At 38.7% G+C, this 12,519-nt stretch overlaps 1 protein-coding gene across 1 annotated transcript in view; it reads right to left on the bottom strand.

Moving 5' to 3' along the window:
• Rgl1 (ral guanine nucleotide dissociation stimulator like 1) overlaps positions 1-12,519 on the bottom strand; it is a 291,802-nt gene that overhangs the window by 84,439 nt on the left and 194,844 nt on the right. Inside the window, exon 4 of the mRNA XM_023706870.1 lies at positions 9,177-9,386. Coding sequence (XP_023562638.1) covers positions 9,177-9,386 — 210 coding nt within the window. The remainder of the gene's footprint in view (positions 1-9,176; positions 9,387-12,519) is intronic.

Here is a 12,519-nt window from a genome sequence, read left to right as displayed (position 1 = left end):
AAGGAAGGAAGGAAGGGAAAGAAAGAAAGAAAGAAAGAAAGAAAGAAAGAAAGAAAGAAAGAAAGAAAGAAAGAAAGAAAGAAAGAAAACACAACGGCTTCTCTAGGAGACTAAGCATTCCCTCCAGAACCAGGAGTATGGTTCACTTTGGGGGAGGTCTGGTCCTCACTTTGAGCAAAGTGAGGACCAGACCTCCCCCAAAGTGAACCATACTCATTCTCAGCAACAGTAAGGTGCTGAGCTCCTTCAACAATAAGAGCTCCTTCAACAATAAGAACAGCTGAGTTTATCAAGAAAGCATGCATGACAAGCTCCCCTAGGAAAACTAATAGCTCCCTACAGCTTCTCCTCCAGTTCTTGTTCATATGTTGTTGATAACAGTCCTCAGGTGGTCCTCCCACACCCAGCATCATGCCAATTCAGTTCAGCTGTGTGTTATAAGTTGACAACCGGTTATGAATCCACCATACCTCATAATAACCCTATCAACTAGGTACTATTTTTACATTCTATTCCAGATAAATAAACTAAAGCTAGAAAGATAAATTGCTCAATGCTACAGAGCAAGCAGTTTTAACCCGCTTTCCATCACTCTAACAGATAATTCAGATAATCAATTTATAAAGAGAAAGGGTTAATTTTGGCTCTAGGTTTTAGAGGGTCCAGTCCATGCCTGGTTGAAGCCATTTCTTTTGGGCCTGTAGCAAAGGTTGTGCATCATGACGAGAATGTGTGGTGGAGCAAAACCACTTCTCTTATGGCCCAGAAATGAAAAAGAGGGTCTGAGTCCCTCTATCCCTTTAGGGGCTCACCCCAAAGGAACCAGTGAACTCCCACGAGGCCCTGCCCCGAAAAGGCTCTACTGCCTCCCCAGAATAGAGAGGCTTACAATATGGGTCTTTGAGAAATGCTTGTGATCCTAACTACTGCAAAGTATAAAACTAGATTCAAATTCAAGTTTTCCAACTCCTACACCCATACTCTTTATTATACTATACGCTGAACACATGGTTCTTGAAGCTAAAAGATAGCCAAGTTGCTTTTTTCCTAAAATATCTTAAAAGTCTGAAAGAAAAAAGAAGCATATCTGATACTATGACAAAGTCTTTATTAGTAAAAAGAACTTCTCCATGCTTTACATTTGAGCAATTCATCTCTACGCCGTGGAAGAACCGGCTTCCCAAGCAAGGGCAGCTTCATTCTTGCTAATCAGCACATCACCTTTTGTGCACAAGAGTGCTACTACTCCGGGTGGCATAAGGTACAGATTTAAAGTTACTATTTGGTTACATAAGTCCACCCAGACTTCCTCGTTTGATATCACATGCTTTCCAAGAACAGTGCCTCTGGGGAGTACAGTGGTATGGAGGTCAGGGATTTGGCCAAAAAAGACACAGAAATACTCCAAACATACAACTACAGCAGTGACCTTTTTGACCCACAATCCAAAGACCTACAATCATGGGCCAAAGTGCCATTTTACTTGGATAAAGTCTCTCCTCCATAGTCTCTATCATAAAACCTAGCTCTCATCTCCCCATGGTTATATCAAGTTTAATTAATGCATTTATTCATATGTGTGTTAGCATTACATTCTCCCACTGGACATTACATGGAAGAGGGCAGCAGCCTCTATCACTATGATATATGTAGCGCTGCACACAGTACACTCTACATAGTAAACAGCTGCTACATACTGTTTGAGCAGACAAATGAATGACAGCATAGATGTTCCAGTAAATTGCCCACAACTGTGTGAAGGGAGCTGCCTTCAGGAAATGCAGCTTCTAAGGAAAATCAACTAGAGAGGTAGGGAGAAATAATCCCTTCCTTTTAAATGGCACTCAGAAATCATGAGAAGTGACACGGTACAAAAAGACCTTCTGAGTTATAAAGGCATGGGCTTTAATTCCAGCTCAGCTACTTATGGATTGAATGTTTCTGAGCCACAGTTTTCTCACCTGTAAACATGAGGTTATAATAAGTAAACTAAACGAGACACGGTGTGTGAAAATACATACCAAGCAACCTGGGGAAAAGAAATAAGTTCAAAGAGATACTGAATCAGCCTCTGCTCTGTGACATAAACAAGCAAGTTCAAGGGCCACTATAATCTTAAAGCTTAGGTTTCCAGGCAGCATCAGCCTTTAACCTCCCCAAGAGTCCTCCACTGGGAGAAATCACTTGGAATAAAGGGAGTAATTCAGACCATTCCTTGGTGCTTTCCACACTATGATCCCAGCACGTCATGGCTATGGAGACATAACTCACCCTATTGTGATCGGCCACAGCATTCTGCTAACTTGTGATAGCAGAGAAAGAGGACATCTGCCTGAAGAAGGTAGCTACTAGGACAGCTGCCTGAAGAAGGATCTATTTAGTTGTATAGACAATTTATGGTTCTCAGGACTACAGGCTGAAGGGCATTTTTCTCCACTGGAGGTTGAGTATGTTCAGTGGTATCTAAATTCCTTTTTAAAAATATAATTTTTTTTTTGTATTTTTAGTACAGGGTCTACAGGGTGTATAGGGTCTCACTGTGTAGATCAGACTCATAGTGCTCTTCCTGTTTATAGTCTCCCAAGTGCTGGGATTACAGGTGCATGCTACCATGCCCATTCTCAATTGCTGTCTCAGTGGGGTGGGGCCGACACGGCAGGCCTGGGGATTGAACCCCTGGCCCCTGTGTCTACCTAAGCAGTCACTTTAATCCGCTGAGCTTTTTGGCCAGCCCTTTTTTTTTTTTTTTAATTTTTTAAATTTTATTTATTTGTGTGTGTGTGTGTGTGTGTGTGTGTGTGTGCGTGGCCAGCTCAGCCCACCAGGGGGCGGGGCTGGCTGGCATGTGGTGCTGGGGGATTGAACCGCGGTCCCTGATGCCTTGCCAAGCTTGTTCCAAGTAGGTGCTTTAGACCACTGAGCCATCTCTCCAGCCCTAAGTAGGTGCTTTAGACCACTGAGCCATCTCACCAGCCCCAGCCCTTTTAAAAATATAATTGAGAACAACAGATTTTTAAGTAAAGTGTATGCTTGAAATTAGAGAAAATAACATCTCAAAACCCCAATCCAAACAGCCAATCCACAATTCAATAACTCTCTCTGGGGTTGAAAGGAAGCCAGGGTAGCCGAGCATGAGCCTGACCTATTGTGAGAAGCACAGCAAACCGGAGTCCTTGCCCCAAGTAAGAGGCAGAGTAAACACTCAGAATTAGCCATACGTGACTTAAAACCACTGTCTATTGGTCAATCACAGAGGTGTATATTAGCACAATTTTTTTTAAAACTATAAAAAGATAAAAAGGAAATCCCAGAGAGCAAACAGCTCCACACAAGAAAAGCCACGACTGAGAGTCTTAAGGGAAATGAAAGCCTAACTTCAAATAAGCTGTTCTCTGGTGGGAAATAAATATTGCATCTGCTCTCAATCTATTCTTGACTGGTTATTACAGGATTAGCAAAGGCTATAATAGTTTCTTAGTGTTAATTTCACAAAACAGAAGCAATGTGCTATTAAGAAAACCAATAGGAATAACATAAAAAAAAAAAAATCAGAGACCCACAAATAAGTCTACCACAATCTGCTGACATGAAAATAACATTTCAGGATAGGGAGATGGTTCAGAGGTATAAGCGCCTGCCTGGCAAACACAACGTCCACAGTTTGATCCTCAGTATTACAAAAACAAAACAAAACAAAATATTTCAAATTTTCATCTTCATAATAGATAAGTTTGTACAGTTAAATTGTTTTCTTCTAATTATAGACACTAGAAATCCTAACTAATTTAGGAATGCAGCGTTTGACAGAATATGCATTTTCAGTTAAATTTAGTAAAGCCTGAAGCCTGGCTACAGATATTAGGAAGAAATATTCATGTTGAGATTTGTACCTATGTGGGAAAAATTTGAACTCCTCAGAAGAATCAAAATAAATAGCATCAATATCCCTGAGCTTCTATACTTTGTTTCATCTGCAGAACATATTTGAGCTTTACTTTATATCATCATAGGACTGATCTACTTGCACAAGGGGGCAAGTTCTATCTTTTACATTAAAATGTAGATGGGTGGATCCAGATTTATGGGACTAGCATATATAATCTGAGGAGTCCTCTCCAAAGAAAAGAAAACTAAAATATAAAATTACATACAGGATACTGCAAATGGGGGCCCTGGAGATCAAGCACCAGCAGTTTCACAGTAAACCTACCCCTAACCTGTAGCAGGACAAAAATCAAGCCATATACTTCCAAGTTCCATCCGCCTGGTGCTTAGGCGTGCACCAGCATTCCTTTCTAGGCACTCAGTACGTAGTACTTCCTTCATTTAAGGAGGAAACAAAGGATTAACTCTAAGATTAAATTCAAAGCCAAATTTTGGCCCACCCAAATAGTACAAAATCAGTCCTAACTTTTCACTCAGTTATATCCAAAATGACAGAATTAAATGGAATCTGAATTTATGCTGAGCCTGTTATTTAATAATTATCCAGCTAATATCTTACCAATCTAAAAATGTCTATCCACTGTAATAAGAGAACAAAGAGAAGATTTTTTAAAATATCCAATAAAAGCGGGATGTACACAAGCCACAGACTAAACACTCCATTTCCTGTGTGTCTGTCCACTCCTCAGGATAAACAGCAAGAATCTATGAGGAGTCCATGACCTGCTGTGGACATCTGTGGCCTAGTGTCAGTGGAGTTACCCCCTAGGTAGAAAGATTTCAACTTCAAAGTAAATCTGACCTATTTCCTCCCAACGGTTAGCATATTGTATCTTTTAATAAATACAAATTACCAAACAGAGAAAATTCATTTAGTTCTTTAATTTCCACTTATAGCTATGAACTATTACGTAGGTAAACAAACTATTATGATAATTACTCACCAAACCAAGGAACTTACATTCCAGGCTTAATATTTTGTCAAATATTTCTATGAAATATCTATAGAACCTCAAAGAACAGAACTAATTTCATTCTGTATGCATCTTCAAAAAACCAGAAGATATAGCTTGGATCGTAAATGTTCCCCCAAAGTACAATGTGTTAAATTCCCCAAGTGTCACTACTGAGAAGAGGTAGAACCTTTAAGGGGTGGGGTCTGGTGGGCAGTCTATAGGTCACTAGGGGCTTTTTTTGTTTTATTTTGAGACAGGCTCTCACTATGTAGTTCAGGCTGGCCTTAAACTCACTGCTATCCTACCTCAGCCCTCCAATGCTCAAAGTACAGGCAAGTGTCACCACGCCTGGCAAGGGGTCTGTTCTTGCAGAGGACCATGGCAATATGACGCTTCTTCTTCCTCTCTTTGTTCCCAGGCTAGCAAATGGGCATCTGTACTCCACTGTGTGACACAGTGACTCAGTCCCAGCCTTAAAAACAAGGAGGGCTACTGATCATGCACTGTAGTCTCCAACACTGGAGCCAAAACGAACATTTCTCTTTAAAAGCTGATTATCTCCAGTATTTTCTGTAGTGACGGAAGGCTGACTAAAGTAGTTTAAGGAAAAACTCACTGTTACCAATAACCATTCTTACATTGGAAAACAACCTGATTATCAAAAATCTTTCTTAAGGGCTGGCCTGATAGCTCAGTGGACTAAAGTGCCTGCTTAGGCAGAGTGCAGTGGCTGGGGCCCTGGTGTGCCATGCTGGCCCCGCCCCAGGGGTGCGCTGAGATGGTGACTGAGACAGTGTGGTGGCTTTGGTGGTGCGAGCCTGTTATCCCAGCACTTGGGAGGCTGTAAACAGGACAATCACTATGGGTCTGATCTACATAGTGAGACCCTGAACACCCTGTAGACCCTGCCCTAACTATAGAAGAAAATTTTTTTTCTTAATATTAACATATAAATACATTAAAATATTTAATTTCTTCATACAAAGAATATCAATAAACAAATTTTAAAAATCAGAGAACTAGCAAAAAAAAAAAAAATCCAATGCAATGACAAGCAAAAAACTGATTTCCTTAATGTATTAAGAACTACCATTAGATGATAAGTCATTATAGGAAAATAGTCCAAAAGAACACTAGGCAATGGGCATGACTCATCCACATGGCTGACACTGACAAAAGATCTGCAAATTGCAGGACAGGGTTACAGGATAAATCCTGAGGGGACTTGACTGACCTTATCAGATACAAAAGTTACATTTCTTGTTATATAGGTCTTGCTTTATCTTGGTCTTAACAATCCAGCAGAAAAGTACAAAAACGAGATATAAAAAGTAAAGCCATATTAAGATGCTGAGCTGTGAAAAGCTCAAGTCAACAACTTCTGACATTGCCAGTTCTACAGATAACCCACTACTATTATGGACTACTGGACTATATTGGATTATTTTGCCAAATTCATGTGCCTACATTATTTAAATGACAATGAAATACCCATCTCTAATAAAACTAAACAAAAAAGGGAGATACAAAGGAAGGCCCATTTTGTGTCTGTATATATAAAATAGGATAGATATACAACTACTTTTTCTTAATTCAATGAGAAGAAAGATTTGTACTAATAGTATTTGGACAGGATATCATGTCTGCATCTTGTACTATGAATAACCACTAAGAAGATAACAATATGCAATGTATTAATTATGAAACTGTCCTATTAATCAGTTTTGAAACTGTCTCATTGCTGTTTCTCAATAAAATTAATAAAAGAAAAATAGGCAATGGATAAGAAAAGATAGTTTACAGAAACACAAATGTTCATTTTTAAAGATGCTAAATTTGGTCTGGGGAGATAGTTCAGTGGCTTAAGTGCCTGGCAAGCACAAGGTCCCAAGTTTGATCCCTGGTACCTCAAGCAATAGAATGAAATATGCTGAACTCTACTTATGAACATAAAAAAGAATGAATTTAAAAACAAGGAACCACTGTTTCTCAGTGAACACATCACAGCAAAAATGATCATGGCAACAGGGATAAAAATACCTAGAGCTGGTGAGGGTGTGGGAAAGCGAGCAACAGGCTCACTGAGTCTCACTGGGTGGGATATGGCTGCCACAACCTGCTGGAGGGCAATCTGCCAATACCTTTCTTTTTTTTTTTTTTTTTTTTTTTTTTTGCGGAACCAGGGATTGAACTCAGGCCCTTGTGCTTGCCAGGGAAGCGCTTATTCCACTGAGCCATCTCCCTGGCCCCTGCCAATACCTTTCAATTCACTAACTGCTGCTATATTTTGACCATCAGTTACTCTTCCATGAAATTACGCTATAGAATTCTCAAACAAGGACTCAGAAAATGTATTTAAAGATGCTCCCCCTAGTGTAGGGGAGATAGCTTAGTGGCACAAGTACCTGCCTAGCAAGTGCAAGGTCCTGAGTTCAATTCCTGGTACTAAAAAATAAAAATGTTTCGCCAAGACTGTTTACAAAGTTCAAAAACATACATTATAGAAGTAGGAAGAGCTTAAAAATCTATCTGTAAAATAATCCATTGATTCAGTAAATACTCCAAGGCCATTAGAGAGAATATGGTAGGTCATTCTATGTATGATTATTTTGAAACAATGACTCACATTTCATGAGTTTTTAGTATGCTAGCCACTGTTCTCAGCCTTTTATATAAGTTAATTCACTGAAGAAGTAAAACCTACAAGATACAGGAACAAGTACAAAATAAATATTTCAGGGCATACTATGTACTGAGATTCCATTTATCTCATATGTAGTAATATGTGGCATATGGTAAATATATAAACAAATGTCATATACATGGTATGTATTTACATTAAAGTATATGTATAATCACACACACACATATATATATATATATATGCCCAAAAAATTTGGGAAGAATACCTCTGAAAATGATTTATTGTGATTATAAGAGGAGCTGGGACTAGCGAACTTAGAGAAAAGGAAATCTTTGGCTTTTTATTTATAATTTTCTGAACTGTTTGAAGTTTTTCATCATATATATGGATACTTACATTTTTAAACTATTAATTTGTATTCTCTGCCTCCTTAGACTACAATCTGTTTAGATTTTTCTTTCTACTATACATGTAATATATATGTGTATACATGTTAAGAGTAGATACAATAAATCTAGGTTCAATTATCCATAGATTTCAGCAATATGCTTATATAATATATACTATACTTAATATTATATATTATATTAATTATATAATATACCTCATTAAGTTTTATAACCTAATAAGTGTTATGTGGAGGAAATGTAACAATATAAGAAAGTTTTTATAACCTTTCATAGTAAAATTCTTCGCATTTTCAACATGAGCACGAATTATTTTAAAAACTTAAAAAATCTAGGTGCCAAAATCAGAATTCAACAAGCTTGTGAAAAGCACACTATCTCATTTCCTCCCTTATGGAAGAAACTCCAGAATACAAGGATTTGAATGAAGATTCTCAGGATCAATTGATATTAGATTAATTTAGTGGTAGTTTTAAAGGCCAAGTTTAATTATAAATAAGATCCGAATAAAGTAGAAAATAGACAGATCACCCTTATGTGTTTCAACCTAAACTGCTCTTGTGTAAATCGGCTTTAAAAACGTGGACTGAGGATACTTTCGCACATATGGATAACACAGCTGAGACAAGGAGATGCTTAGTAGCCCTTATCATCACTCTCACAGCTGCCACCTAATAGCCAGCTGTTCTTCCGGGTCTAAGACAGAGCTCTTACATACTTCCTACACATTATTACCTTTCTTTCTCATAATGAATTCATTAATCACTGAATTTATATAAAAGTATAAATATTAAAAATCAATTTCTATAAAATTAGAAACACAGGGCAGCAGATAGTATTGAAATGTACAAATAGTGGAAACTAGATTTATTATATCTGCTCTTAACTTACACATACATACACATAACCACAAACGTGTATGTATTTTGAAGTTCTGGGTATTGAATCCAGGACTTTGTGCACACTAGGCAAGCATTCTACCACTGAGCTATATTTTCAGCCCTACATTTTAAATGAGATTTTGTTCCCTAGGAACAGGTCATACAAGTGGCTTCTGAATAGTCTTCAGTGCCACTGGTTCCAAAGGTCTTTCCTTCAGTTAATCCTTCCTCCCACCCCCTCCCGGCACAGCCACCACAGGAGACACCCAAGAGCATGCCTTCTCTCTGCACTCAGCCTCACATTCCCAGCCCTCTCAACCCTCCAAACCCTCTCAGATCCTTACCTGTCCAGCAGCAGTTCCAACACTTCTTTAGTAGAAGCAAAGCCTCTGTAGGTTGACAGGAAGATGCTGATATAGGTAAAGTCATTGTCCCCAAAAGCTGTCAGCAAGTTCTCGACAAGTTTCTCCAGGGTGCCAGCTTTTATGGTCCTGATCTTACAGGTCTCATATTGACTGACTGTATGTCCTGGAGGCAGCTGGTCCCCTTCAACCTGTATAATAAATTAATAGTTACCATTAGGAACAATTGCTCTTTCAAGTAAAGCTAAAACACTGAAATGTGTAAAGCCACAGCCAGTCATTTTGTCTGTGCTCCTCTTTAATTTCCCTACAAGTTATACAAGGCAATGCTGTCTCCTACAAGTGTTTGCAGTAGGGTGGTGGCCATGGTGGTGGAGGACATACGTATGTGTGTTCCCCTCTCCTCTCCAGAAGTCCAAGGGTTAGTTATTTCATAGGAGCCACATTTGCTTGCACATAATACCATGTCAAGCACTAGGTCGCTGGCATATTTTATCAGAAATGTTTCCTATGATCCCAGGATTGAGTTTTGCAAATGCTATCAATCACTCCCCTTATACTATTCCCAGATAATTTTTTAAATTCAAGTTTAAATACAGCTCCAACAGTGGTGTACCAGAGTCACCTTATACTGGTTTTACAAAGGTGACTGTTAATGGTTGGGAAGATAGCTCAGCAGTGTTAAGCACCTGCCCTGGACCCAGGTTCAATCCCCAGTACTCCATGCCATGCCTTTTGGGCATGGTGGTGCATGCCTATAATCCCAGCTCTGGGAAGGCTGAGACAGGAGGATCACTATAAATCCGAGCTGCATAGCAAGACCCTGTACCAAATAAATATATATGCTTAAACGTCAAGTGTTAACAGCAAAAGGGATGGGTTTTTCAATTGTTAGGGACATTCAAGCTCTAATTCTAAGTCAAGCTTCCTTGCCTTGTGTTAATGTCAGGGTTCCCTTACTAAACAGTCTGTAATCTGATAATTCTTAATGTACTTTTAAAAAAATTCACTTTAAAATTCAAACTCTTATTGAAAGTAATGACTACTTCAATGAGCTAATTTTTCACTGAGTATCGATATGGCCAAGAATTCAAACACAGAGAAAAATCCTTGTCAAAAAACCTGATGAAGTGGGTCCCTTTTCCTGCCAGAAAGCAGATTTGGCAGGAAGCCAGGTTTCTCCCTTGGGAATGGAATTATGTTTCTCATTAACCCAGTCTCTTCCTTTCAGCTCTCCTTTCATTCTGAAGGAAAACAATATCAATCTGCAGTCCGCATTCCCCTTAGTTCCTATTAACAATTTTTGTCCCTCAGGGTTTGCAGCTGTACATTTGGAAGAATCATGTTTGCCCTACCAAAAGGACGGCAACACTGAATATTCAGATTTAAAAAATGATTTTCTGAGTGCCATAAGTGAACATCAGTGACAATGTCATAAAACAAAACAACAGAATTGTTCTTGTGCCTAAAATCATTCTGACAGAAAGGAACAATGTGTGTTAAGGTGTCAGACCATTTTCTTAACATCATTTTCTACAGATTTGCCAAATCCCCTAATGTTCATTCCCTTTGCTATCACAGGATTTTCACGATGTGTGCTCACTTACCAAGATTTTACAAAACAACATCTTAAAAATTATCTAGTCACTACTTGAATCATTTTGAAATTCAATTGTACAGAAGCAAAACACACACACACACACACACACACACACACACACACACACACCCATCCCAATATGCTGCCATAAGGCCTGACTGGAGAAGCTAAAATGTTAAAATCTCATGGCTGCAGAAAAAGATTCAATAGATCCGTAATTGTTTTAAGAGAATTCCGGGCCTGTTTTTGTTTGTTTTATCTTAACAATGCTGAGTTGAAGCATGGAAGAAATCGGGGTGGAGCCCTGGCAGACAAGTGTTCAGCAACTCAGAAAGTGAGCTGAGGAGGATGGAGTCTGCCCCATGGGTTAGCACGCTAACAGGAAACAGCATGATCTGGATTTAATCAAAGACCGTCACTTTACTGACATGATCCTGATACCAACGCCACAAGAATGTTTCATAACTGATGTTTTTGGTCAATCTTTCTGCCATTAAACCTCATATTTTTCAAAAAGAAAATGTCTACTCTGATGAGATAAATGTCTACAACTCTGCCCAAGTAGCCTAGTTGTCCAATTTCCATAATCATCAAGTTTGGCCTAAGTAGGAAAGGAAAAAAAGAGTGTGAGAAATGGAATATGTCTTATTTTAATTATGTTTCCAGTCATGAAGAAATATGCTCTTGCACCTTCTAAAACACAAGCTCTTCACAACTTGGGTGTTTCTAAACTGGAAAAAAAATTCTGCCATAAAAATAATACTTCAGTCACCTGATACTTTAATAGGGAATGAGCTGAGTAAACAACTTCATTATAATGGCAGCAGTATGGCGTCTCTCTCCAAGTCACGATCTGGCTTTGTGCATCAGTCTTCAGGCATCTTGGCCCGAATGGTGAAGTAAATGGTGAGTACTATTATAGTCAGTAACTCCCTAAGAAAACTCTTATCCAGAATTTTATAGAGCTTAACAAGGCACACATTGTTTTCCTCACATTCATCTCAAAACACCAACAGCAAATTTTATACTCTCTTTTCAAAGGCTCTACAACTACTATCAGGCAACAACAGATCAGCGTACTATATAGAAATCCCATAAGCCAACTCGCAAATAAACTCTGCTCATCTCTCATATTCACTGGATGTGTACTTGAAATTTCCTTAACACGTATCTTAGTTACTTTTCACTCAATTCTGACACAAAATACCCAGATACCTAAAGTTAAAGGAGAAAAGGTTTATTTAGCTCACAGCTTATAGAAGTTTCAGTCCATAGTTGGCTGGCTCCAAGGCAGAGTGGTACACAGCAGAAGGGCACCGCATAGGAAAACAGTTCATGGTGCCCAAAAGGTAACAAAAGCAACAAGAGATCTAAACAGCACCTTTCTGCCCTTTTTATTTTATCTAGACTATTTAGGGCAGGTAGCACTCATGGGCTTAATTCCAGGGCCACTGGTCCTAGCATTACACCATGAATCAATTCCAGAGTCACACACTCTAAATCCAGCCACCTCCAAAAAATCCCCACCTACAACCACATGAGGCTTTAGGGGAACAACTAAACATAGTCCATAACACCAGGAAAAGAAAAAAATCCATTCTCTCAGTAGAAATCATATACATAGTGACAAATAGCTGCAAATTATGGCAAAGCAGTACACCTAAGTACAGAAGTATTTAAACAGTGGACATTCAGAGATGTAAGGTGAAGTCTATAAAAGATCT

This window comes from Octodon degus, unplaced genomic scaffold (assembly GCF_000260255.1).
Source record: "Octodon degus isolate 3935 unplaced genomic scaffold, OctDeg1.0 scaffold00273, whole genome shotgun sequence".
In the NCBI taxonomy this organism is placed as follows: Eukaryota; Metazoa; Chordata; class Mammalia; order Rodentia; family Octodontidae; genus Octodon; species Octodon degus.
Note: the sequence above shows the minus strand (reverse complement) of the source record. Positions and strands in the feature narration are given on the sequence as shown.